Source organism: Phocoena sinus, chromosome 10 (genome assembly GCF_008692025.1).
Source record: "Phocoena sinus isolate mPhoSin1 chromosome 10, mPhoSin1.pri, whole genome shotgun sequence".
Classification (NCBI taxonomy): Eukaryota; Metazoa; Chordata; class Mammalia; order Artiodactyla; family Phocoenidae; genus Phocoena; species Phocoena sinus.
In genome coordinates, this window is record NC_045772.1 from 32,172,277 (window position 1) to 32,197,623 (window position 25,347).

General features: G+C 35.7%; 2 protein-coding genes and 1 non-coding gene across 11 annotated transcripts in view; 1 reads left to right on the forward strand and 2 right to left on the reverse strand.

Moving 5' to 3' along the window:
- The window catches only part of TMTC3 (transmembrane O-mannosyltransferase targeting cadherins 3), a 62,976-nt gene extending 58,672 nt beyond the window's left edge, over nt 1-4,304 (reverse strand). The window contains exon 1 of one of the 2 annotated variants that reach the window (XM_032644611.1): nt 4,043-4,304. The gene's annotated coding sequence lies outside the window, so the exon portion shown is untranslated. Of the gene's footprint in view, nt 1-3,887; nt 3,951-4,042 lie in introns of those variants that run through there. The other variant, XM_032644612.1, reaches the window with a different exon arrangement.
- A 13-nt stretch (nt 4,305-4,317) lies between these two features.
- CEP290 (centrosomal protein 290) overlaps nt 4,318-25,347 on the forward strand; it is a 97,794-nt gene continuing 76,764 nt past the window's right edge. For 2 of the 8 annotated variants that reach the window (XM_032644613.1, XM_032644620.1), the window contains exons 1-15: nt 4,441-4,629; nt 4,834-4,892; nt 5,164-5,293; nt 5,445-5,522; nt 6,507-6,576; nt 6,939-6,985; nt 8,690-8,833; nt 13,017-13,070; nt 13,823-13,972; nt 14,362-14,544; nt 15,184-15,273; nt 18,575-18,697; nt 19,643-19,766; nt 23,643-23,815; nt 24,545-24,707. In XM_032644613.1, the coding sequence (XP_032500504.1) occupies nt 5,192-5,293; nt 5,445-5,522; nt 6,507-6,576; nt 6,939-6,985; nt 8,690-8,833; nt 13,017-13,070; nt 13,823-13,972; nt 14,362-14,544; nt 15,184-15,273; nt 18,575-18,697; nt 19,643-19,766; nt 23,643-23,815; nt 24,545-24,707 (1,501 nt within the window). In that variant the 5' untranslated portion in view covers nt 4,441-4,629; nt 4,834-4,892; nt 5,164-5,191. Of the gene's footprint in view, nt 5,294-5,444; nt 5,523-6,506; nt 6,577-6,938; nt 6,986-8,689; nt 8,834-13,016; nt 13,071-13,822; nt 13,973-14,361; nt 14,545-15,183; nt 15,274-18,574; nt 18,698-19,642; nt 19,767-23,642; nt 23,816-24,544; nt 24,708-25,347 lie in introns of all 8 variants that reach the window. The other 6 variants (XM_032644615.1, XM_032644616.1, XM_032644619.1 and 3 more) reach the window with 6 other exon arrangements.
- Nucleotides 18,045-18,168, reverse strand: LOC116761423. Its single transcript, XR_004351990.1, has one exon. It is a non-coding gene; the product is annotated as a U6atac minor spliceosomal RNA (small nuclear RNA).

Genomic DNA, 25,347 nt, shown 5'->3' on the forward strand with positions numbered 1-25,347 from the left:
CTTACTTCACTCTGTATGGCAGACTCTAGGTCCATCCACCTCACTACAAATAACTCAATTTTGTTTCTTTTTTTATGGCTGAGCAATATTCCATTGTATATATGGGCCACATCTTCTTTATCCATTCATCTCTCGATGGACACTTAGATTGCTTCCAGTCCTGGCTATTGTAAATAGTGCTACAACGAACATTGTGGTACATGACTCTTTTTGAATTATGCTTTTCTCTGGGTATATGCCCTGTAGTGGGATTGCTGGGTCGGGTGGTAGTTCTATTTTTAGCTTTTTAAGGAACCTCCATACTGTTCTCCTAGCGGCTGTATCAATTTACATTCCCACCAACAGTGTAAGAGGGTTCCCTTTTCTCCACACCGTCTCCAGCATTTATTGTTTGTAGACTTTTAAAAAGCAAGTCTTTCTTGTGAAGTGATTTTGGTCATCTAATACTGCTCATAAAACAACAGAGATGAAAGAAGGCAGATTCAGGCAAGCGTTCCTGTAGTAAGGCCATTTATAAAATTGTCAGATAATTTCCCTTGGTGAAAACTGAATGATTCAGAAAACTTCATGAAAAATAATAGTTGGTTTTAGTGATTTTCTCAAAATTATATATAGTGAGCAAATGAACTAGAACTTGAGTTAAATTTCTTAGTTAACAGTTAGATACAAACATATTTTAGTGCATTAGAGCCTAGACCCTAGCTAACTTGTTTCCTACTGCATCCCTGGTGTCTAGCACAGTGTATAAGCCCAAAAATATTGTTAGAGTGAGTAAAGTAATAAAATTTAAGCAAGATTTTGGGGCTTCCCTGGTGGCGCAGTGGTTGAGAGTCTGCCTGCCGATGCAGGGGACACGGGTTCGTGCTCTGGTCTGGGAGGATCCTGCATGCCGCGGAGCGGCTAGGCCCGTGAGCCATGGCTGCTGAGCCTGCATGTCCGGAGCCTGTGCTCCGCAACGGGAGAGGCCACAACAGTGAGAGGCCTGCGTACCACAAAAAAAAAAAAAAAAAAAATTTAAGCAAGATTTTGCACTTAGTCGGGACTGTAACTGAGACCTGGCTTACAACCTTAGCTTCACTAATTATTGTGAAATTGCTTAGGTTCTCAGAACCTGTTTTCACTTCAGAAAAATGAGAATAAAACTTGCCATTACGCCAGGTACCTTCAGTTCCTGAGAATATAAATATGAATAAGAAGGTGAAGGAAGTAAGGGTAGAAAAGACCAACACAGACAAAATGAAACGAATAAATAAATAAATAGAAAATAACAGTTGTAATGAATGAAAAAACAAGAAGAAAAATAAGGTGTTGCAATAAAAATAACAGATTACTACTACAAAAATAAATATGCAATTTTAAGCATAGTAAATGGCATAATATGTGCTCCATAAACATTAGCTTTCATCTCTGCCTTCCCCTGCTAAATTATGAATAAAAACAATGAATGAAAAAAAATAAAAACAATGAATGTGGGAATTCCTTGGTGGTCCAGTGATTAGGACTTTGCACGCTCAGAGCCAAGGGCGTGGGTTCGATCCCTGGTTGGGGAACTAAGATCCCACAAGCCATGCAGTGTAGTCAAAAAACAAACAAACAAACACTGAACATGAAGAGTATCTAATTCAAATTCTTGAGTAATCAAAGTTACATAATTAGAATATGATGATATTTAATGTAGATTGTAAGACTGAAGAATAAGTACATTACAAGTACTGGCTCCCAGCATGCCTGAGAAGGCAATATAGCAGTTATGAACATATCCTTTAGCCAGAAAGATTCGTGTTCCATCATACTATTTAAGTTTGAGCAGAGTATTTAACCTTTCCAAACTTTGCTTTCTTAACTTAGCTGGAAAATGAGGACAAATTAAGCAGCTATTTCATTGGATTGTTATGAAGATTAAATAATGAAAAAGCTATAGTAATCAAAATAGTTTACAGCTAACATAAAAACAAACACGCAGATCAACAGAACAGAATAGGGAGGCCAGAAATAAACAAAGGAACCAAGAATATACAATGGGGAAAGAATAGTCTCTTTAATAAATAGTGTTGGGAAAACTGGAGAACCACATGCAAAAGAATAAACTGAACCCCTATTTTATACCACTCACAAAAATCAACTCAAAATGGATTAAAGAAGTGAACTTAAGACCTAAAACCATAAACCTCCTGGTAGTAAACAAGGGGGTAAGCTCCCTGACACTAGTCTTGGCAATGATTTTTTGGATTTGAAACCAAAAGCAAAGGCAACAAAAGCAAAAATAAATAAGTGGGCCTATGTCAAACTAAAAAGGCTTCTGCACAAAAAAGGACACCAACAAAATGAAGAGGCAACCTATGGAATGAGGGGAAATATTTGCAAAAATATATATATGAAAACAGGTTAATATCCAAAATATATAAAGAACTCTTACAACTGAATATCAAAAAAAAAAAAAAAAAAAAAAAAAATCTGATTAAAAAATGGGCACAGGAACTTCTTTCCAAGAAGACACATAATGGCGGACAGGTACATGTAAAGGTGCTCACCATCACTAATCATCAGTGAAATGCAAAGCAAAATTACAATGAGATTATCAATTACTTTACACCTGCTAAGAATGGCCATCATCAAAAAGAGATAACAAGCATTGGCAGCAAGGATGTGGAGAAAAGGGAACAGCTGTGCACTGTTGGTGGGAATGTAAATTGATGCAGCCATCACAGAAAACAGTATGGAGTTCCTCAAAAAATTAAAAACAGAACTACCATACTTTCCAGCAATTCCACTTCTGGGTATATATCCAAAAAAAACAAAATCACTATTTTAAAGTGATATTCATTCAGCATTATTTACAATAGCCAACCCATAGAAACAACCTAAGTATAAATCGATGGATGAAAGGATAAAGAAAATGTAGTATATACACACAATGGAATATTATTCAGCCACAAAAAATAAATCTTACCATTTGTAACACCATGACAACACGGATGGACCATGAGGGCATTACACTAAGTGAAATGCCAGACAGAGAAGGACAAATACTGAGTGATCTTGTTTATACGTGGGATCTAAAAAAACCGAATTCATAGAAACAAACAGATCCATCAACAGGTACAAACTTTCATTTAAAAGATATATAATTTCTGGGGATATAATGTACAGCATGGTTTAAAAAAACGTTAATGAACAGTGTTTGACATATCATCTTTCAGTAAAGGACTAGACAAAATTATAATTCCTACAAATCTGATGAATGTCTTTAAATGTATCTCACAAAATCAGTATATATGTTTTTATTTTCTACTGAGCTATTTCTACTGAACGGTTTGGAAAGAAATCTATTGTTTTCAAAAGTAAACTTCAATATCAATTACAGGGAATAAATGCAAGAAAGTGCTTAAAATAAATAAATAAAGATGAGAGGCACTGCTCCAAAGAGTTGAAAATGTCATTTGGTTTTCAAGTCTACATCTTCTTAAGAAAGTTTTCCTAGTGGTGTATCATACTCCAGCACGGCTGAGCAGCCAGATGAGCAAAACTTGCACAAATAAGAGCTGTAAACACCTGAGAAGGCGTTTTCATAGGAAGGCACTCTCCGTCACCAAACAAGTGACAGCAACAGGGCTGGTGAGTACTGAGGCCCCTTCTCTCTCCACCCCCCGCAGTGGCCTGGGCAAGTTATAACCTCTCCTCTCTAGAACCTTCCCTCTACACCTACTAGCTCCTCAACCTTCAAGTCCTTCAATCCGCGAAGGTAATAGCGCTACAGGTAAGGCGACCAGGGTCAGAAGATGCGGTGTCCCCAATTCCTCACTCGCCGCCAAACCATGATCGCGGCCCCCAGTCCACTATACAGACAGATTCTGATACAGAAGAAGGCTAAAACTTTTTCTTCTTACAGAGGGCACCACCCGGAGCGTCGCCGGCAAACGCCCAAGGAGAGGGCGGGGTCTTCCCACCTCTTCAGACTCCAGCCCCAACGTTAAGAGCTTCTCTCAGCCGGGATCGCTAACCTCAACTCCTCCCCCACCGCTGACCGACAGCCCGACCTCACCTGGAAGCGGTTCCACCAGGGAATGGCTTAGAGAAACCTCGGGAAGAGCGGTCCGGCGAGAGACGCCACCGAAGACACAGTCATGGTCCGCCTCGTTCAGCCGACCAGTGCAGACACGCCTCGGCCGCCGCGCCTCCCGCCTCGAGGCGGTTCCCCCGCACCCCGGTACAGTCGCAGCCTCCCGCACTGCACGCCGGGAACGGCCTATCTCCACTTCTCAGACTTCAGCGTCCAGGACGCCCCGGCCTCCAAGCAGAACTGCACTCTGGGATTTGCAGTCCTCATCCCAGGCCTTCTCCCCGCCCTTAACACAGAGTCCAGGGACCTCGCTGCGGAATCTAAACGTAAAGCATCGCCCACGGTCGTGAAATGTAGGCGATGCTTGCATTCGGGCTCTTGTTCCGGCCTCGGCTAGGTGGGAAATGCGTCGCTTAGCAGCCGCTGCAGCTATTACTCGCTAGAGAACAGTTGGCGGTATCCAGTGTCCGATTGGAACCGCGCTGGGGAGTCGTCAGGCGTGGCGGCGGGGCTCGGCTGGGTGGGTGCGGTAGCTGAGGGGCCGCCGCTGGATGCCAGGCTTGGTTTAGGTGGGTGGATCCTGGAGAGCGCGGACAGAGAGTTCTTCCCGCAAAGGTTCTTTAAGCCTAACGGCCCAAATAAACAACAGCCCCTTAGCCTTTGATTTGCAGTCCATCTGCCTTCCCCTCGCTTCAGCCCTGGTTTCTTCGGCCCAGCTGCACTCATTTCAATCGTTTACATTCTCGCTTTTTTTTTTTCCCCCTTAATCCTAGCTCCTGTCTCTCAGAATCAGGGGTCAATTTCAGCCTTCCAAGCATCGCACGCTTTGGTGGTAAGGGGGCGTGGAGGAAGGGGGCACAGAATCCTAGTTCTAGCTTACATTAGTTTAACCATGGAAGCCGTCATAATTTAGCCGATAAAATATCTGATGATTTGTCGCAACTGCTGTAATTTTGATCAAGGCTATTTTACCCACATATCTGTTATACAGTTAAGGAGCCATACCTCTTTGCTAACATCGTGGAGAGTTGTAATAGCGTAATCTGTAAAAACAGTAATGCTGTTTACCTTGAAAATGCTAATACCCACTTGTATTGTTACAGAAAGTAAAGCACAGTGAAAGAATTCAAGATGCCACCTAATATAAACTGGAAAGAAATAAGAAAAGTTGACCCAGATGAGTTGCCTCGTCAAGAAGAATTGGCAGATAATTTATTGATTTCCTTATCTAAGGTACTTAATTGATAAATAATGCATAGATATATACATACAACTATGATAGTCTAAGTTGTCCCTGAAATCACTGAATGGTACAACTGGAAGATTTCTTGTATTTTGCTTAAGGGTTATAAAATATGAAATAGTTGCTTTTCTCTTTACTTAGGTGGAAGTAAATGAGCTAAAAAGTGAAAGTCAAGAAAATATGATACACCTTTTCAGAATTACTCAGTCTCTAATGAAGGTTTGTATACAGTAGGTTTTAATAATAGCTTTGACTATTAGAGAAAGTGTAAGAATCTCATCTTAGATAATTTAATCTCTGTGAAAGTACTTTGCAAAATCTAAATGACCACTAAAAAATGAGATATCTTCAAATGTCAACTGAGAATTTTAGGTGAAAAACATTACTAGTTTCTGCTCTAAAGTTCCTAAAAGAGTGTGTAGGGGAAACAGAATAGTTATGTTTAAAAAAGCATAGAGAGGTCCTATGTTAATTATGATACAGCTTGTTACAGTAGCTGACTACTTTTGGGATTTGTTAGGAGGGGAAGAGATTTAGGTGTGAGAAGACTGTAAGGGTGAAAGACTGATGAATAGTTTTAGGTAAGTGGAGGGCAGTGATAAAATGTTAAGGAGATTCTAGAGCTGGAGGTTACTATAAATAAAAACTGGGAATAGAAAGTATGCATGTTCTTTACATTTATCGAGACAAGTGCAGAAAGTTTATAATAGCAGGTTGTAGAGGAAACAATGTTGGCTATAGTTTAGAATAGGCTGTCTAGGGCCTTTAAAGACGTATTTTATGATATCAGCAATTAGGAGCCATTAAAGGTTTTTGATTTCTAATTGGTAGATACAAAAATATGTCTTAAGAGGGTTAAACTTATGAAGGAAGTTAGACAAAATTATGGACTAGAATAATGAAAATTAGAATAGAATAAAAGAGATAGTTGAAAACATTACAAAGAGAAAAGTTGCAATACTAGATGTAAGACTTGAGGGAAAAGAGGAATAAAAGATATTTCAAACTCTTAGGAATCTAGAAATTATAGCCTTAAGAAAATCATCTATTCGTTCAACAAATGTTTGCTGAATGTCTCCTTGTGCCAGGCATTGCAGGCAGTAAGTATTGGGATAGCAAATACAAACAAAATTCTTATTTTCAGTGCTTACATTCTAGTGTAAAGGCATACTGAAATAACTTTTTTTTATTCTTAACGTTTAGATGAAAGCTCAAGAAGTAGAGCTAGCTTTGGAAGAAGTTGAAAAAGCTGGAGAAGAACAAGCAAAATTTGGTAAATGCCTTGGGGAAAAGATTATTATGGTGTTAAATAGTGGATTTCATTTATTCACTAAGCAGTGAAGAATTAGCTTTAATATATTGGGTTGACCAAAAAGTAAGATCTTATGGACAAATCCAAACAAACTTTCTGGCCAACCCAATATTTTATAAAATGTGTATACTCAGTTTATTTTGAAATATTTTTCTACAACTCCTATTTCATGGATCAGGTACAAAATAGTTATTTTCTTATGTTACCTTATCATTACAACCATGATGGAATCTTTAAAACTTAATTTTATTTTATTGAAAATTATTGAAAAGTTTGTTTTGAGATAAATCTGACCAATTGAAATATTTATCTTTTTTCAATAGAAAATCAATTAAAAACTAAAGTAATGAAACTGGAAAATGAACTGGAGGTATGTTCTTTTGTATTCCTTAGGGTGTAATCGTTGTAAATATTATTTTCTAAAAATTTTTTCATTGTAATTAGCTGGAAAAAGTCACTGGAATGATATTGTGTTTATAATTGTTCAGTATATATTTTACGTGCCTATTTATGTATCTTAAATTCTGCTAGGGATTGCACATCCAATTGTGAACAAAATAAAAACATTGAATAACCTCATGGAGCTTGTAGTACAGAGAAATATACAGAGAGATTACTATAACTGAGGTGGAATGAGGCATGTTGGAATTTGAGGAACAGTGACAGAAGGGTATAGGAGAAGAGGTAGCTTTTGAGAAAGCCAAGAGCCAAAATGTGAATGTATTGTTAAGGAACTGAATACATTGAGATTACTGAGACTGTGGGAAAGAATGTGATAGAAATGGATTAGCCTTTATAAGGAGGAAGGACCTTTTTCCTTGGTAAAAGGGAGGAAGGAAGAATGGATATGAACAGAAGCTTTTGATGTTTGTAGGTTTAGTGCCTGGAATTTGAGAGGATGGAGAGGTCATCTGCTAAAAATAAGAGTGAAAGATGTGTGGTCAAATTTTAAAGGAGTCAGATAAAACCAGAAATATGGTGGGGAATGAACTGGAGATTTCAGGATCTGGAGTCAGATAGTTTACGTTCAAACCCTGTTTTTTTAGCATGTTAACTCTGCGAATTTAGATGGTTTATTTTCTATTCCCTGTCGTATATCCAGCTTCTAGGGAAATACCAGTCATTCTCAATAAATACTTGTTGAGTTATGAAGTAAGGTCGATTCTGTGTTAGTGTTTAGCAAGGCAACTACTACAGAATAGAAGGATAGGACAGTTGGAGATGTTGGTAAGAAAGTGCTTTTTGAAGGAGGTTAAGAGTAAGAAAAGTTTAGTTAAGGTAGAAGAGTAACACAGCTGTATGCTAGGGAGATGAATGTGAGACAGATTAGATGACTAAAGGATTTTTGATGTTTTTGACTATGACCCAAAGCAACAGGAAAATGAAGCAAAATGTATTTAGTCTGCTGCAAACTTTTAAAGATAATCTAATTTTGGGTGTTCAATATGGTAGCACTAGCTACATGTGGCCATTAGCATTTAAATTAATTACAGTTAAAGTTAAGAATTCAGTTCTTTAGTTGCACTAGCCACATTTCAAGTGCTCAGTAGACACATGTAGATAGTGGCTACTGTATTGGGCAGTGTAGAGAACATTTCCTTTATCCTAGAAAGTCCTTTTAGAGAACACTGGTCTAAATAGTCAGTGGTATGAGGGAAAGGACAGGTTAAGAGCACCATGGCTCGGTGGCTAGGGTGGAGGCTCTGGTGATTTGTAGCCTGATTTCAGAGCTCTGATACTCAGGGGAAGCCTAGATAGTTCATCTCAAGGATCATTGTATGCCTTTGCACTTTACCCTGGTGTCTGTGGCTCAGCGGCTATAACAGAGCCTGAGTGATTGACTGTTAATTCTTCATACTCTGGATGGCTCAGGAAGAGCTTAAGGGGTTGTCAGCCTGTGAACTAAAGCTTAAATATGCTTAATTTTAAAAAATTGTTTTTAAGCAACATGATTTTAAACATCTCGTGCTGATTATGATAAAATTTAAAGTCAAGATAATTATTTTTGTTGTTGATTCATTTGAATCTCCAGATATAATGGAATTAATTTATACTTTTGGTTTATTACTTTAAGATGGCACAGCACTCTGCAGGTGGACGTGACACTCGCTTTTTACGTGATGAAATTCGCCAACTTGAAAAGCAATTGGAACAAAAAGATAGAGAATTGGAGGACATGGAAAAAGAGTTAGAAAAAGAAAAGAAAGTTAATGAGCAAGTAAGGCCCAGTTTTTTAATGACTCTTAACTGTTCAAGTTACCAAAAACACCACCTGTTTATGCTTTTTATAATTATTACTGACAGTTTCAATTTTTATGTTTTATGTTATTTGTGGGAATTGATGTATGCTTATTGATAAGGTTTTATATAACAGTTCATGTTGTCATCATGTCTTTAAAATGTAATGGATCAGGTACATCTAGTGAATGAATATGACCTAGAGATTAATTCTTTATACATGGAGGTACCTTTTTCTCCGGATGTTAGAATTCTTCACATAAAGTTGATGATTTGATCTGGAATATTGGTATGAAGAAATTAATAGGCATTCAGAAACAATTGATTTGGGCTTCCCTGATGGCACAATGGTTAAGAATCCGCCTGCCAATGCAGAGGACACAGGTTCGAGCCCTGGTCCGGGAAGATCCCACATGTCACAGAGCAACTAAGCCCATGCACCATGACTATTGAGCCTGCGCTCTAGAGCGTGTGAGCCACACTACTGAGTCCGCTTGCTACAACTGTTGAAGCCCGTGCCCTAGAGCCCGTGCTCCACAACAAGAGAAGCCACCACAATGAGAAGACCGTGCACCGCAATGAAGAGTAGCCCCCGCTCGCTGCAACTAGAGAAAGCCCGTGCACAGCAATGAAGACCCAATGCAGCCAAACATAAATAAATAAAATTTAAAAAGTTTTTTTATTTTCTTATTTTTCATAATATATTTTGGGAAAAAAGATATTTGTATCTATATTAGTAGTAGACTTAGAAATTAATCTTTTAGTGATGTATTCAATAATAAGTTTTTTATTTTCAGGTGTACCTCGCTTTATGTAATACGTAGGTTCTTAAAAAGTGTTAATCTCACCATTTTGTAAATCACTTCATATTTTAAACCATGACATGTCATCTTTTATACAAGCATAGTTTATTATTACCTCTTATGTTATACTTGTTATTTACAAAATAACTCATGCAATGTTCACTTAAATTTAGTTTGAGGAAAAAATTATTTTTTTGCTGATAAGTTTGTATTTCCTGTCAGAAAATAGTATGCTTTCTTTTTTTGCCTCAGCTGTCAGTGAACTTAGTACAAAATCTGGTGCATGTATTAACTGTCCCATCCCTGGTGCCCAGAAGCTTTTTCTACCTTTGTGTCCTTTATAAGGTCAATATTGTATCACATCCTGATAATCTTATTTTGTCCATTGTTCTCTTGGAAATAGATGGTTATAAATTTTAAGTAAATGACATTGATTATGAGGTAACATTGCTATTTAAAAAGAATTCATCATAGACTGATTTGTAAGGAAAAGCATCCCCATTCTTGATATATCTATTTTATTATATAGTTTGGAAGTCACGTAAAAGTGAGCCATCTGTACAGTTTTTGCAGTGGAAAAAGTATGGATTGATGCCACCTGAAGGTTAGGAATAAGCTCTTAGAGGATTATGTGTTTAGTTGACTCAGAGAAACATAACAGATCTATAGATTTCTTAATCATAAAGGGTCCAACCTATGCTATACAGTAATAGAATTGCTTAGGGAGGTGGCCGTGTATGTGTTTTTCTGGGCTATTGTTCTTTTGTCTAGCCCATATATTAGTCAGCTTCTCACCAATGATACCACACACTGTTAGCTAATCAGAACCACCATGTCTATTCATATCTTAGACTACTATCTTCATTCATAGGCACACACACAGACAACTTGAATATATGGCTTATGTACCTTTCCAGCTGCTAGATTTCTTGAAGTAGAATATGGATATGAGTTGCTTTAGCAATTTTTTCTTTGCCCTTAACCAGTCATTCAGTTTTACTGAGTACTTATAGCATGCCAGAGACTGTGCTAAATACTGAGGATACAGTGGGCAACGCTATTCTGCTTCTCAACGTTATTCACTGTCAATAACAAAGGTAACATAAGATAATATGATAGTCTGGGGATACATAAGGATATAAGAATACTCTGGAGTACTCTGGAGAGGTATACCTGAGTCAGTCTTGAGGTTCAAGAAATGATCTATAAACTGAGACCTGAAATAAGAGTTAGCCTGGAAGAGGGAATGAGATGTAGGTGGTGGTTAAGGAAAAGGCATTCTGCGTAGAAAATACAGTGTTTACTAAGACCTAGAGGTAAGAGATAGCATGGTGTATTCAGGGAACTACAGTTACTCATTCTGGCTGGAATATAGGTAAAAATAGCTAGTGTAGAGTCCTTACTATGTGCCAGACACTTTATATGCATTAATTCATTATTCCTCATTTGATACTTATATGAGAGAGGTGACATTTCCCCCAGGCTACAGATGAAGAAACAGACACAGAAAGGGTAGGTAATTGCCCATGGTTATACAACTAATAAATGATAAAGCCAGGATTTGATCCAGATTTATTCAAATTCTGTGCTCTTATCTACTGTGCTACCCTACCTTTCCAGCTTTAACATTTATGATCCTCTAGAGAGATAAGCAAAGGCCGGTACCTGAGGAATTTGGTCCTTTTTCCAAAAAGGAGCCAATGAAGGATTTTGAACTCAGGGATATCATGATCAGATCTGTACTTTGCAAGTTTACTCTCCTTTGTGGAGAGTGGATTGAAGGAGGCCAAGACTAGTAAGGAGACATTTATGCTAAGTCAGTGTGACGATGGACTAATTAGTGACTGAGGGGGATTAGGGACATAGACATGTTTGAGGGATGTAGATGTAATTGGATATGATGAATGATTGGTTGTTGGTGAAGAGGGAGGAATGGGTAGTCCACCTAATTTTCTGGGTTGGGCCACTGGATAGGTAGATAGCGCCATTCACTTAGAAGTGACACAAGGGGAGTTTAGAAGGCTTGTGATTATTATTTGTTTTGTACATGTTGAGTTTGAGGTCCCTGTGGGCATATTCAGAAAGGATATCTGGATAAGAAACTCAGAGATACCGGATAGATGATAAGAATTTGTGGGTCATCAGCATAGATACTGAAGCAATAGAAGTGATTGTAAGGCAGATGTCTAGATATAGAAATGTCTAATGCAAGAGGAAGTGGTGCTTCAAGGAATAGACCAAGAAAGGACAAATATCAAGAGTATGATGTTTCAAAACCAAGGAAAAGGAGCATCAGTAGTATTAAATACTTCAGCCTTAAGTTCCTGACATGCCTCTTCTTGTTAAAATTTTCCAATTCAAAACAGGATGGGACTGTTTCTTAACTCCCAGATGATAATAATAATAATGGTAAAATTCTAAGATTCGTATAGCACACTGCATTTTATTATGAACTTTCTTTAAACTTTTTTTTTGAAAACTTTATCTTCATAAAGATGGTAAGAAAAACAGTAAACACATAGTCTTCATATAGGTTCACCTGTTAACACTGTGCCACATATGCTTTATCTTTGTACACACAGACTTATTCTCCTCCCCTCCCCTCCCCTCCCCTCCCCTCCCCTCCCCTCCCCTCCCCTCCTTTCTTTTTTGCTGAGACATCAGAGTTAATTGCAGATATCATGATACTTCATACTTAAATATTGCAAATATCATGATATTTCATTCTTAAATATTTCAGTGTGTTTCCACTGAAAGGAAGTAGTTATATTTCCTTTATAACTATATAAGTATTATATTTTCCAATATAGCTACTTATATAATTAGCGTACTCAGAAATGTAATATCAATTCAGTACTGTTGTCTAATATGTAGTCCATAATCAGATTTCCTCTATTGGCCCAATAATGTCCTTTTAGTCTCCCCACCCAATATCCAAGCATCCATGCTTCTTTTTAACCATTATGTTCTACTGCTTTGTATTTCTAAGTAATTTAATGCTCACTGAGAGCAAAGAGTATTCTAGCTCTGGTAATAGAACTGCAAAATGATGAAGATCTTGGTTGGAAGACTACTCATTTTTAGGTTTTACGCTGGGGGAAGAGGGTAATGTTTTGTTTTCTGTATCCTTTGGTTAGAGGTTTTTGTTTTTTGTTTTATAATCTTTTAAACTCAACCTGCTTCATCCTTCCTAATCCTTAGTTAGTTAGTTTTCAAAATTTTGGCATATAATTCATGTCTTGGGTCGACCTGAAGTCCTCAGTAGTTAAACATTCTCTGTGTTATTGGAAAGGAACTGAAAACCTGGCATTACATAGAACTACTGCTGAATTTTATCTTATTTGTTTTTTGCTGTTTTAGTTGGCTCTTCGAAATGAGGAGGCAGAAAATGAAAACAGCAAATTAAGGAGAGAGGTTGGTAAAAAATTTTAGTAGTTGTGGTGGTTCAACAAAGATACTTATTAAAAAAGTGTTCATAAATTAATTCTGTAACCAGAACTGGCATCGTCTAAGTAATTGATGTTTTCAAACCGTGTTTTATGATATGACTTTGTCTTAGGGAAATAGAAAATAAGTTGAAAGGTGAGGCCGTTAAGTACTACATTCATCTCTTAGGTCTATGTGGGTAAATCTTGCTTTGTTTTTTTAAGCTGTTCTTTGCTAGTTTGCTAACTGAATATATGACTGGATTTCTGCCTTATTTCCTCCTACTTTATCTGGCATTCTTTTAAAACTTTTGTTTCTCATTAAATATTACAAATTCTGATTATTATTTGGTTCTTCTGAGCCAAATAATATTTGTACATTGTTTATCCTGATAGTGCTTATCTTTTTAACATAATCAAAATGTTTTTTTGTTTTGGTTGGTAATTAGTATTCTTGCTTTCTTTGATTATCCAAAATAATATCTCATTCTCCTAAAAATTTTTTTTTTGTTTTCTTTAATTTCTAATTATTATATTTAATTATATATTGCCTTTCTTATTTCTAATTAACTTTTTCCTGTCCTCTTCTGGAGAACAAACGTCTAAAGAAAAAGGTGAGGCTTTAAGGGTGGTGAAACCTTGGAATTTTAAAGATGTGTTTTGAGATCACTATTCAGAGGGTGAAATTTTGTTTCTTTGGATAGTTTTTTTAATAGGATACTGTGTTTGATCTGCCTTCAGAATGAACAGCTTCGTCAGGATATTATTGACTATCAAAAACAAATAGATTCGCAAAAAGAAACCCTTTCATCAAGAAGAGAAGACAGTGACTACCGATCACAATTGTCTAAAAAAAACTATGAACTTGTCCAATATCTAGATGAAATTCAGGTAAAATGGATAGAAGTCATTTCAAAGCAATGATCTTTATAAAGCTTTAATTTCATTATAATATAAAATTAGTATTTAGCCCTACATTTCAATATATTTAGTATAAATCTGCAACTATGTATTTGTAAAACATGAAATAAATTGCATCTTTGAAGTTGCAAATCTTGCAAATTCATTCTTGTTATATGCCTATCTTGGGCATTGTTTAAGAACTAAGTACTTACACTTTTCTTGATATTTAATTTGGTTTAATTGACCAATAGCAATTGATACTAAATATCTATGAAGAATTCTGTTTTCTCCAGCAGACACGTATGACTCCATTTAGTATTAATTTAAATTTTAGTTTCTTAAATTGTTTTTAACTGTAGCATCTTTACCTTTCTTAGACTTTAACAGAAGCTAATGAGAAACTTGAACTTCAGAATGAAGAAATGAGAAAAAATCTAGAAGAGTCTGTACAGGAAATGGAGAAGATGACTGATGAATATAATAGGATGAAAGCTATTGTGCATCAGACAGATAATATAATGGACCAGTTAAAAAAAGAAAATGATCATTACCAGCTTCAAGTAAGAATTCCTGTTTGACTTATTTGGGCAAACTTCATATTGCCTCATTACTATTTATATGAAACTAGAAAGTACTTTTAACTTTCTAGGGTATGAATTTTTGTCTTATGCTCTAGTATGTCATCTTATACTGTAATATGTTGCCATGGTAATATACTTGTCTCTATGTGTTTCTCTAGTCCCCTTACATATACCTTGTAATTACTGCCATGTAGAGTATATGGGTGATACCTGAATGAATATGTAGATAACAATCCTGCAAATTTTCTGCTAAAGCCTCTTAGAAGTCCTGTGGATCATCAAGCTTAATTTTATACCTTAAAATAAATACACTCTAAGTATCATAGAAACCAATATATTGTTTACTACTTACAGGGGATTAAACTTGTTTAAAAAGTAGAATAATACTTAAAAATACAATTCTCTAATGACAAAAAATAATTATACAACTGTAAAGATGCACAAACAATTAAAGGTCACCTTAACTACAGAACTGCTCCCATAATGAATATGCATTTGTAATGTATATGTATATATGTGCATGTGTATGCTTATCATGTGTGTAAATATTCATATACAACAAATACATGTATAGTACACTAATTTGCAACAGTTCTTGAAATAGTTGTTGCCTTTTAGGTGCAGGAGCTTACAAATCTTCTGAAAGCAAAAAATGAAGAAGATGATCCAATCATGGCAGCTGTCAACGCAAAAGTAGAAGAATGGAAGGTGCTTTTTTCAATTGCTATAATAGCTTGTTCATTTTCATTTTAGATTTCAATTTTTTAGTCTTAATTTTCTTTAAAGTTCTTGTACTAGTTAATGACATTTTTATTAGGCATTTAAAAAAGTGTATTAAATGTTTTAGCTGGAAAACTCTAAAACTCGTGTGTAGACCTCTAGCTTATCTGTTGTTGAATGAGCTCTTCTACATCAATGAGTTAAATTTAAAATTTTTAGTTTTCTGATAGAAATCTAAGTCTAAAATATAATATGTCATCTAAAATAGATAATTATAAATAAAATTTAAATGTTTTCATGTAAACCATAGGTACCTTGTATATATTAGTTATATAGTTCCAGGTTTAATTTTAGTTTTTCTGGCTCTCCTTCCATGTTAGATTAATCAAGGTATTGGCATTCAGTGGAAATGGGAGTAAGGAAGTGGATCAGGAATGGAAGTAAGGGAAGGGATCTTTCAGAATTACCTGAGAAGTCTTTTCAGAAGTCTGTTCCTCCTCACCACTCTCTAACTCCAACCACAACCCCAAGCCTTACCATATCAGAAGTTAGGATTGTGATGATTATATATTTTGAAAAATCTGAAATGATTCTGAATAAATCTAATTTTAAAAGCTATCACTTTTATAGTCTTTGTTTCTAACAAGGTTCACATAAATCTTGTTGGCTATTTGAAATTATCATGTGGGAATCTCAGCTAACCTATATTTTAAACAAGAGCAGTAGCAGTGGAAATGAAGTTTATAGAATCAATCAGAGGTCAATAAACTTTCTGTAAAAGACCAGGGAGTAAATATTTTAGAATATTTGGTTTCTGGTGTATCTATTCAACTCTGCTATTATAATATGAAGGCAGCCATAGACAATACATAAATAAATGAGCAAGGCTGTTTTCCCAATGAAACTTTACAGAAGCAGGCAGCAGGCCAAGTTTGACCTGTGAGCCATAGTTTACCAACACCAGGAAAAAAAGAGTTGTTTTTAATCGTTTAATTTTGGGGGAGAGATGTTAGCAAATGTATTCTTCTGCACTTCATTTTTACTTAGTATCTTTTACTTAGTTTATATCAGTATGTATGGTATTACTTTGTTCTTTTTAATGTAATTTTTCTTGTAGATATGTATGTTATTGATTCCCTATTATGTGGCGTTTAGGAGGTTTCCAATATTTGCTATTAGAAACAATGTTTTAATGAATATCCTTGTATATTCATTTTGAAAATGTGTATCTGTAGAATAAATGCTACAAGTGTAATTGTGATATATATTGCAAATATATTCCTCTAGTTGGTCACTTGTCTTTTGGCTTTATGGTGTTTTTTTACTATGAATTTTTTTTTGTGTGTGTGTTATGCGGGCCTCTCACTGTTGTGGCCTCTCCCGTTGCGGAGCACAGGCTCCGGATGCATAGGCTCAGCGGCCATGGCTCAAGGGCTCAGCCACTCTGTGGCATGTGGGATCTTCCCGGACTGGGCCACGAACTTGTGTCCCCTGCATCAGCAGGCGGACTCTCAACCACTGCACCACCAGGGAAGCCCCTGAAGTATTTTTTTTATATTGCATAAATTTAATGTTTTTTATGGCTTTTGGCCTTTGTATCATAGTTAGAAAGGATTCTGAGTATAAAATTATTTTCTTATATTTTCTCTAGTATCTTCTAGTTTCATCTTTTACATGTAAATCTTTGAAGCATATATTATTTATTTTGGTATGAAGAGTGAGATATGGGTGTAACCGAGCTACTCTGTTGTCTAAACATCATTTATTGAACATTTCATTTTTCTCCTACTAAAATACACTTCCATTTTTATTACATACAAAACTGTTGAATTTGAATTTATTTTGGGACTCTCTTCTTTATATTGATTGATCTGTTTTCTAACCATGTACACTTTTTTTTTTTTTTTGGCGGTACGTGGGCCTCTCACTGCTGTGGCCTCTCCCGTTGCGTAGCACAGGCACCGGACGCGCAGGCTCGGTGGCCATGGCTCACAGGCCCAGCCGCTCCACAGCATGTGGGATCCTCCCAGACAGGTGCATGAACCTGTGTCCCCTGCATCGGCAGGCGGACTCTCAACCACTGCGCCACCAGGGAAGCCCCACTTGTTTTAATTATTATGCTTAAATATTTGAAAAAGCTGTTCTCGTTATTTATGTTTTTTAGATTCTTATAAATGTGCTTTTTAAATACAAATTTTAGAAATAGTTCTTTAAAATATTTTAGGTATTTTATTGGGTATATATTAAATTTATAAATTAATTTATAGATTGATTTTGATATTTGGTCCTAGCAAAGAACACAAGGTACCTTTCATTTTTTTAAAATTGAGGTAAAATTGACATAACATGATACTAGTTTCAGGTATACAGTGTAATGATTCGATGTTTGTATGTATTGCAAAATGATTACCCCAGTAAGTCCAGTTAACATCTGTAACCATACATAGTTACAATTTTTTTTTTTTCTGGTAATGAGAACTTTGAAGATCCACTCTCTTAGCTATTTTCAAATATGCAGTACAGTATTAAAAAATGATGATTAGAGGCTTCCCTGGTGGCGCAGTGGTTGAGAGTCCGCCTGCCGATGCAGGGGACACGGGTTCCTGCCCCGGTCTGGGAAGATCCCACATGCCGCGGAGTGGCTGGGCCCGTGAGCCTTGGCCGCTGAGCCTGCGCGTCCGGAGCCTGTGCTCCACAACGGGAGAGGCCACAGCAGCGAGAGGCCCACGTACCGCAAAAAAAAAAAAAAAAAAAAAAAAAAAAAATGATGATTAGAGGCCATGAAGTGGATGGCAATGCCTTAACCATATGCATGTTGTCAAGCCTGAGGACCTCTTCCATTCTTGTCCAGAGGAATGCTAGCCTTTTCCTTTCATACAACATAACAAGATACCTTTTATTCATTCAAGATATTTTATGCTTCTTAGTGTCATTTTAATGTTTTCTTCATAAAAGATTAGTTGTACAAAACCTTTTATAATTGCAGGGAGTTATTTATAGCTTAGTGTTCTAGGAATGGGTTTTGGAAACTAGAGATTGTTTAAAAGATTGAGTTTCTTAAAAAGCAAAAAATACAGTGTATATTTTTGAATCATTTCTTATTTGAATTTCAGGTTGTATGCACAAAAGAACAGTGGTCATTCCAATAGTTGCTATTTTCTCACTTCAAAGAATTTTATTTCCTGTATTTTCTCGAAATCTGCTAATGGTATATATTAAAATACCATAAATGAGGAATGGTTTATTAATTTTGCTCTTATGTAACAGATTCTATTTTGTTTGTTTCTAGTTAATTTTGTCTTCTAAAGATGATGAAATTATTGAGTACCAGCAAATGTTACATAACCTGAGGGAGAAACTGAAAAATGCCCAACTTGATGCTGATAAAAGTAATATTATGGCTCTACAACAGGTAAAACTTTCTCAAAATTTGGTTTATCAACGAGGTTTATTAAAGTTGGCAATGAAACTCTAAATTATGTCTTATTTATTTCCTGTGCCTAATCTAGTCACTTGCACTTTTGGGTATATAATAAAGTCTTTTGAAATTTCTTACACCGTCCAGTCCCAAGAAAAAATTAGAATTAAGTTTAGAGTTAGGAATAAAATTATTTTATGTATTTTTCTCTATTGATGCAGATAATACATTTATTGTTTTGCTTGGGAATTATTTAATAAGAAACTTTAAAAACTTTTAGAAATTAAAAAAATATCTTAATTCTCTGTTACTAAAGTCTATTATGTTGTGTTTTAGTGCTGAACTATCCTGTACAATGTGAAATAAGCTAAAGTATGGTTATAATTTGTACTATATAAAATTTTTGTTTTTATTGATAGTACAAATATATTCATATAGAAAGAAGTTACACTTGCATCAGCTGTGCTCTCTAGTCATAGTCCAAAAGAAAGAAGGAAATTTGGAAAGTATTTGGAGAATAAGGACGATCGCAAGGGACAAGATTTTTGAATGAAGTACTGCAGGGGTGAAAGCTAAGTTGAGTAAAGGAAAAAGCACAAGGTAAAACACAAACATAAAATGATAAAAAGATAGAATTGGATGATGAGGAAAAGTAACACAAAAGGAGTTATTAGAAGCCACAAATATTAGAGAGTTCTGGAATTTGTATTTGTGAGAGTGCTAGCCCTTATATCATCTTTAAGTACTAGAGTGACAGCAGTATTCCTACAGTGATTAGTGCAGTTGAGGTATACAAAATAGTAAAAGCACAGTTTTGACTCACAAGAAATATATTCTATAGTCTTGTTGAAAAAAACAAGACCTACCTTTTCTCTTACTTTAAAAATGTAGATTAATATTCATGAAGTGATAATATGTAATATTCAAAATATTTTACAGGGTATACAAGAACGAGATAGTCAAATTAAGATGCTCACTGACCAAGTAGAGCAATATACAAAAGAAATGGAAAAAAATACTTTTATTATTGAAGATTTGAAAAATGAGCTCCAAAGAAACAAAGGTAATTCAATGTTTTATAAGTATATAGTCATTTTATATACCATTAAGTTTTTAAAATATTTTATTTTTATTAAAATGAAATTATATTATGCCAACAGATATATTAGTGATTTTTCTGTATTTGAATTTTGTATTCTTAAAAAATTGTACAAGGTATTATTGACTACTGTATATATGATATTAGTATTTACACATGTAAATGATGGCAGTATTTTCTGTAGTTTTTCTCTGATGAAAACTACATTAACCCCTATTACCAGATTGGCTGTATAAAAGAAATGAAAAATGGTGATATAATTGTATTTATCCTCCTTTTTGTAATTAACAAAGAATGGAAGAAAATAAAATTTTGATCAGTGTAGCAACATTGCAGAGATTTTTCAGAAGTAATTGACTTGTCAACATTTGAATTAACCTTACCCAACTTGATATGTCATCATATTCTCCCTACCTTGGGTCATGCTAGCTTACCTAACTCATCAAATCCTTTGAATGTAAGCCCTTACAACATTAGTGATCTTGTATTTCCAAAAGACTATATACTGTAGTTATACCAGAACACATTAATGCAAACTATTCATAATAAGTTCATGACATATTTATTGTAATTGCTGAAGATAAAAAAAAATTAGACACAAAGGGGAAATAATGAGTGTGTGTTTGTGTGTAAGTGAAATAATGGTAGTGTGGTTGTAATTTAGGTAGTGAGGCAAAAGCCTCACTGAGGAGATATTTGAACAAAGACTTAAAGAAGATGAGGGAGTGAGCCATGTGGATGTCCCTAAGCAGTGAGGATAAGTGCAGGGCCCTGAAGCAGGAGTGTACTGAGCATGTTTGAGGAACAACAAAGAAGCCTTTGTGGCTGGAGCAGGGTGAGCAAGTGGGCAGTAGTAGGTGATGAGATCAGAGAGGTAACGAGGGGCCATATCATATGGGGCATTACAGTTCATTGTAAGGACTTCGGCTTTTCTTTTAAGTGAGAATGGACATCAAAAAATTTCTGAAGAAAGGAGTGATATATTTTGACTTGGACTGTGTCTGCCATAGACTCTAGGAGTGGTAAGGAGAGAAGCAGGGAACCTGTTATAAGACTACTGCAATAACCTGGAGAGAGGTGATGGTAGTTTAAAGCATGGAGGTAGCAGTGGAGTTATATGTAGTCAGTTCTGGATGTATTTTGAAGGTGATAGAAATGAAATTTGCTGACAGATCAGATCAGATGTAGGATGTGAAAGTTATCAGAGCTTTTGGTCTGAATGCTGGGGAGGGCTGTGGAAAGAGCAGGTTTAGAGGTGGTCAGGTACTTAGTTAAACAGGACATGTTAAGTGTGAGATGGCTATTAGACATCTGAGTGAAAGTGTTAAGTAGGTACTTGTATATAGAAGTCTGAGGTTCATGAGGACAGTCTGGGTTAAACATATTAATTTGGGAACTTTATGCATAAAAATGGTACTTGAAGTCATGAAACTGGCTGAGATCATCAAAGCAGAAAATGTTGGTTAAAAAGAAAAATCTTAAGACTGAGCCTTGGGATGCTTTTACTTTAGAACTTGGGGAGATGAAAAGGAACAACCAAAAAGGCTGAGAAGGAATGACCAGAGAGATGGGAGGAAAACCGGGAGCACGTAGAGCCCTGAAACTCACAGTGGAATGTCATCAAGGAAGAGCCTAAGCAACTGTGTTCCATACTATATTCATTGCTGCTGATAAGACAAGAGGAGCACTAAAAATTGACCACTGGATTTAGCAGTAGTCATTTTTGGTTCAAGAGAAAATGGGTAGAGATGAAATAGAGCCAATACAGAGACTTTTGAGGAAAAGGAAAGGAGAAAAATAGAGTGGTAGCCTGAGGGGAAAGGGGGATAAAGAAAATGTTTTTCTCTTTTAAATGGAAGAAATAATCATGCTTCTAAGTTAATAGGAAAGATCCATTAAAGAGGAAGCAATTCATGAATTGATGAAGCAAGGGAGGGAGAGAAGGACTTCTGGAGTAATATTCCTGAGAAGGCAATGGGATGGGATCTAGTGTTCAGTGGAGTAGTTGGCTTAGGAGCGCAGAGAGTTCATCCATAGTAACAGGAAGAAGGGTGGGGTGTGTAGTTACTGTCTGATGTGGCTGGGTAGATGTCCTGACAGTAAAAGTTTTGGTTTTCTCAGTGAATGAGAAAGCAAGGTTCTCAGCTGAAAGTGAGGATAGAGGCAGATATATTAGAAGTTTGAGGAGAGAGAAGTAAAGAGAAGGTAGGAAATGGTCATCTGGAAGAATGAACCAGACTAGGGAAATATAGTGTGACTGTTGAGCAGCGTCAAGCCCCACTTGCTATACTTATTTCTACATGTGTCTGTATTATGTATGTACTAGAATTATTCTTTGACAATAGCTTAAATTGCTTTAAAAGGATCACTGATGTTGTGGGGTTTGCATATTCCAGTCACCAGGAGAAAAAGTGGCGGTTGATTTCTGCTGTCAAATACGGAAAGGTCTTATATAGTGACGCTTTTGTCAGTCCATAGTCATGTAATTCCTAAAGTCCACAGAAGGTGTGTGTACTAGACTATACTCTGTATCTTGAATTTAACTTGTGCATGACAGTTAATGGTGGTCTCCTTTATTGGTTAAGATTAGTTTTAGCTCGTAGAAGCATCTGAAAAATGGTGGCAAAATCAAGATAGAAGTTTATTTCTCACTTGTGTATTGGTCTAGTTAGGCAGTCTAGGGTATTGCCTTCATCTGCCTCATGCAAAATGGAACTTTACCCTCACATCCAATCCCAAACAGCGAGGTAGAGGAAGAGGAGGCAAGAAGCAAAGAGCATGTACTGAAGGATAGGCAGGTAATATATTGTGGAGGGCCTTGCAGAAGAAAGGGAGAATAGATTTTGGGGACAGGAGCCTCTGTCACATTCTCCAGCTAGGCTGTTAACTCCAGAGAACAGGGCTCACTTCTTATAAATGTGTGTGATCTCCCACACTAGTCCAGTTCCTGTATGTAAGTATATGACCTATAAATCAGTAGATGTTTATTATGGATGAGTGTAAGAATGATTGTCAGTACATTTTAGAATGATATGAATACTATATTTTGGTCTTAGCAACAGTTTGTTAAGATGTACAAGTAGGAATTTTTAAACTATTAGTTACAGTTGAGTTTAGCTGCAACTGACAGAAAAAAATCGAATGTAACAATGGTTTAAACAGGATGGAAATGTATTTTTCCGTGATATAATCAAAGTTGAGGCAACTAGTTTAGTGTAGGTGTGCTACTTGTACAAATACCAGATACCAGGGACCCTGTATCTTGTTGCTTTGACTATCAGCATGAGGTTTCCATCTCATGTTCTAAGAAGACTGAGCTCCAGCCCTAATGTCCATATTCCAGCTGGCAGCAAGGAGGAAGGAGAAAAGAAAATTTCACTCCTCTCCTTTAAAAACATTTCCTGAAATGTGCACATGGTCTTTCTGTTTATATCCTATTAGTCTTATGACCACACCTAGCTACTGGAATGTAAGTGGAAATTTAGTCTTTATTTCAAGTGGCCATGTGTCCGTCTAAAAATCCATAGTTCTATTACAGTGGACGAAAGGGAGCTAACTATTAGAAACAGCAGCCTTTGCCACAATTATCATTCTTTGTAAAGCAGTGTTTTCCAATCTTTTATAATCCATACCCTTTCAGCTAAGATTTTATTAAAATTTCCTTTTTAGTTTTATAAATAAAACCAAATCAAAACTTTATTTTACAAATATAAAATTATAATATTAAATGGACTTTTTTTAGTGACATACCACATTTCCTGCTTCCCATGCTTCAACCAGTGTTTTATAGGAGTAAGTAGTCAATTCAGTTCATTCATGATTTTAATTTTTACCCTGTAGGAGCTTCAGCACTTTCTCAACGGACTCATTATATGAAAATTCAGTCTAAGTTTCAAATTTTAGAAGAGAGAACTAAAGAGGCTGAGAGAACAGCTGAACTGGCTGAGGCTGATGCTAGGGAAAAGGATAAAGAACTAGTTGAGACTCTGAAGCGATTAAAAGATTATGAATTGGTATGTATTTTTATCTTGTCAATCAAGGAGCTTAGAATTATCTTGCCACTTATAGACTGTTCTGTGCCATTTTCTTTATACCATTTAAAAACATTCCAGAAGTATCTCGTGATAAAGATTATCCTAATTGATTTATACTGAAGTGTTCAAACTTTTGTGCAGCATTTACTTTTTGGCAGAATTGTTTTCAAGCCATTTGATTAAAGCATTTTGCCCAGATAATCAGCTTTGGTGAGGCAGCAGGATTAGATTCTTTGTAATCTGTGTCATTGTACCACCATGTAGATGTGACACCACTGATGAGTTGTCTAAAAGTTGTAACAGAGACAGTTTTACCACCTACTGTGCCAACACAGCCTTACTTTGTACTTTTTATATTTTTAAATCTGATTACTGCTAAGTCAGGCAACTAATAACCTACATATTCTAATGGTATTGCTGATTCTCCCTTACTATTCCTTTTCTGTATTTTATTAAGTGTTTTATGTGTAATATTCTGAGTCACTTTGCCATTAGGATGCTATACAGGGAAATTTCAACTGTTCCATTTCCCGTTATTATTATTACTGGATTTGTTTTTTAAAAGTACAGTAAAAAACACAGTTTATAGTTGTAAATCTTAGTTATATGTGTACTTCCCCTCAGACTTAATAAGAAAACAAGTTCATGAATTTGACAGTTTATTCAAATAAACAATGTTATATTTAAATTACATTGGGTATTTTTCAGGGAGTTTATGGCTTAGAAGATGCTGTTATTGAAATAAAGAATTGTAAAAACCAAATTAAAATAAGAGATCAAGAGATTGAAGTATTGACAAAGGAAATCAATAAACTTGAATTGAAGATCAATGATTTTCTTGATGAGAATGAGGCACTTAAAGAGCGTATGGGTAAGTCATCTTTTAAGATACGTAGTTTGCTCAACCTAATTGTCACGTCATTTTTTTTTGCATGTGATTATTTTTAAATATTTGGATGCTTTTTTTAATTTAATAATTCCTCCTATAAAAATACTTAAAACAAGTAAAAATGGAGCTGTTCCAGTTGAAGTGGGATTATGGATTTGATGGAGCTGCGATGGTGGTTGGACAGACCTGGAGCACTGCTATATTCAGTCGGAGATCTCCTCAATAATAATTGCATGCTTAAAAAATGGAAAGCTACTTAGTTAATACCACTATTAGAAATTAACCTTTTTTTTTTCCAACAAAAGTAGTGTGTTAGTTTGCAAAATGCTCTAGTTTCAGATGAATGCATGGGGACATTTAGAAATACTGTTTAATCCTTTTTAAGACTTTTAAATACTTGACTTTTATAATTGGCACTAAGTTTTACTTGGGTTAAGTATTTTAAGGTTACTATTGATTCTAAGAAGTAATTAATAAATATAGCTTGAGAGTTTATATATTGATATCAATTAATAGTTCATTAGTGAATATTACTAGTTTGAATGTTACGACAGTCCAATCTAAATTGCTACTTTAAAATGGAAATAAATATCTAAATCATGATTTCATTATACTTGGTAAA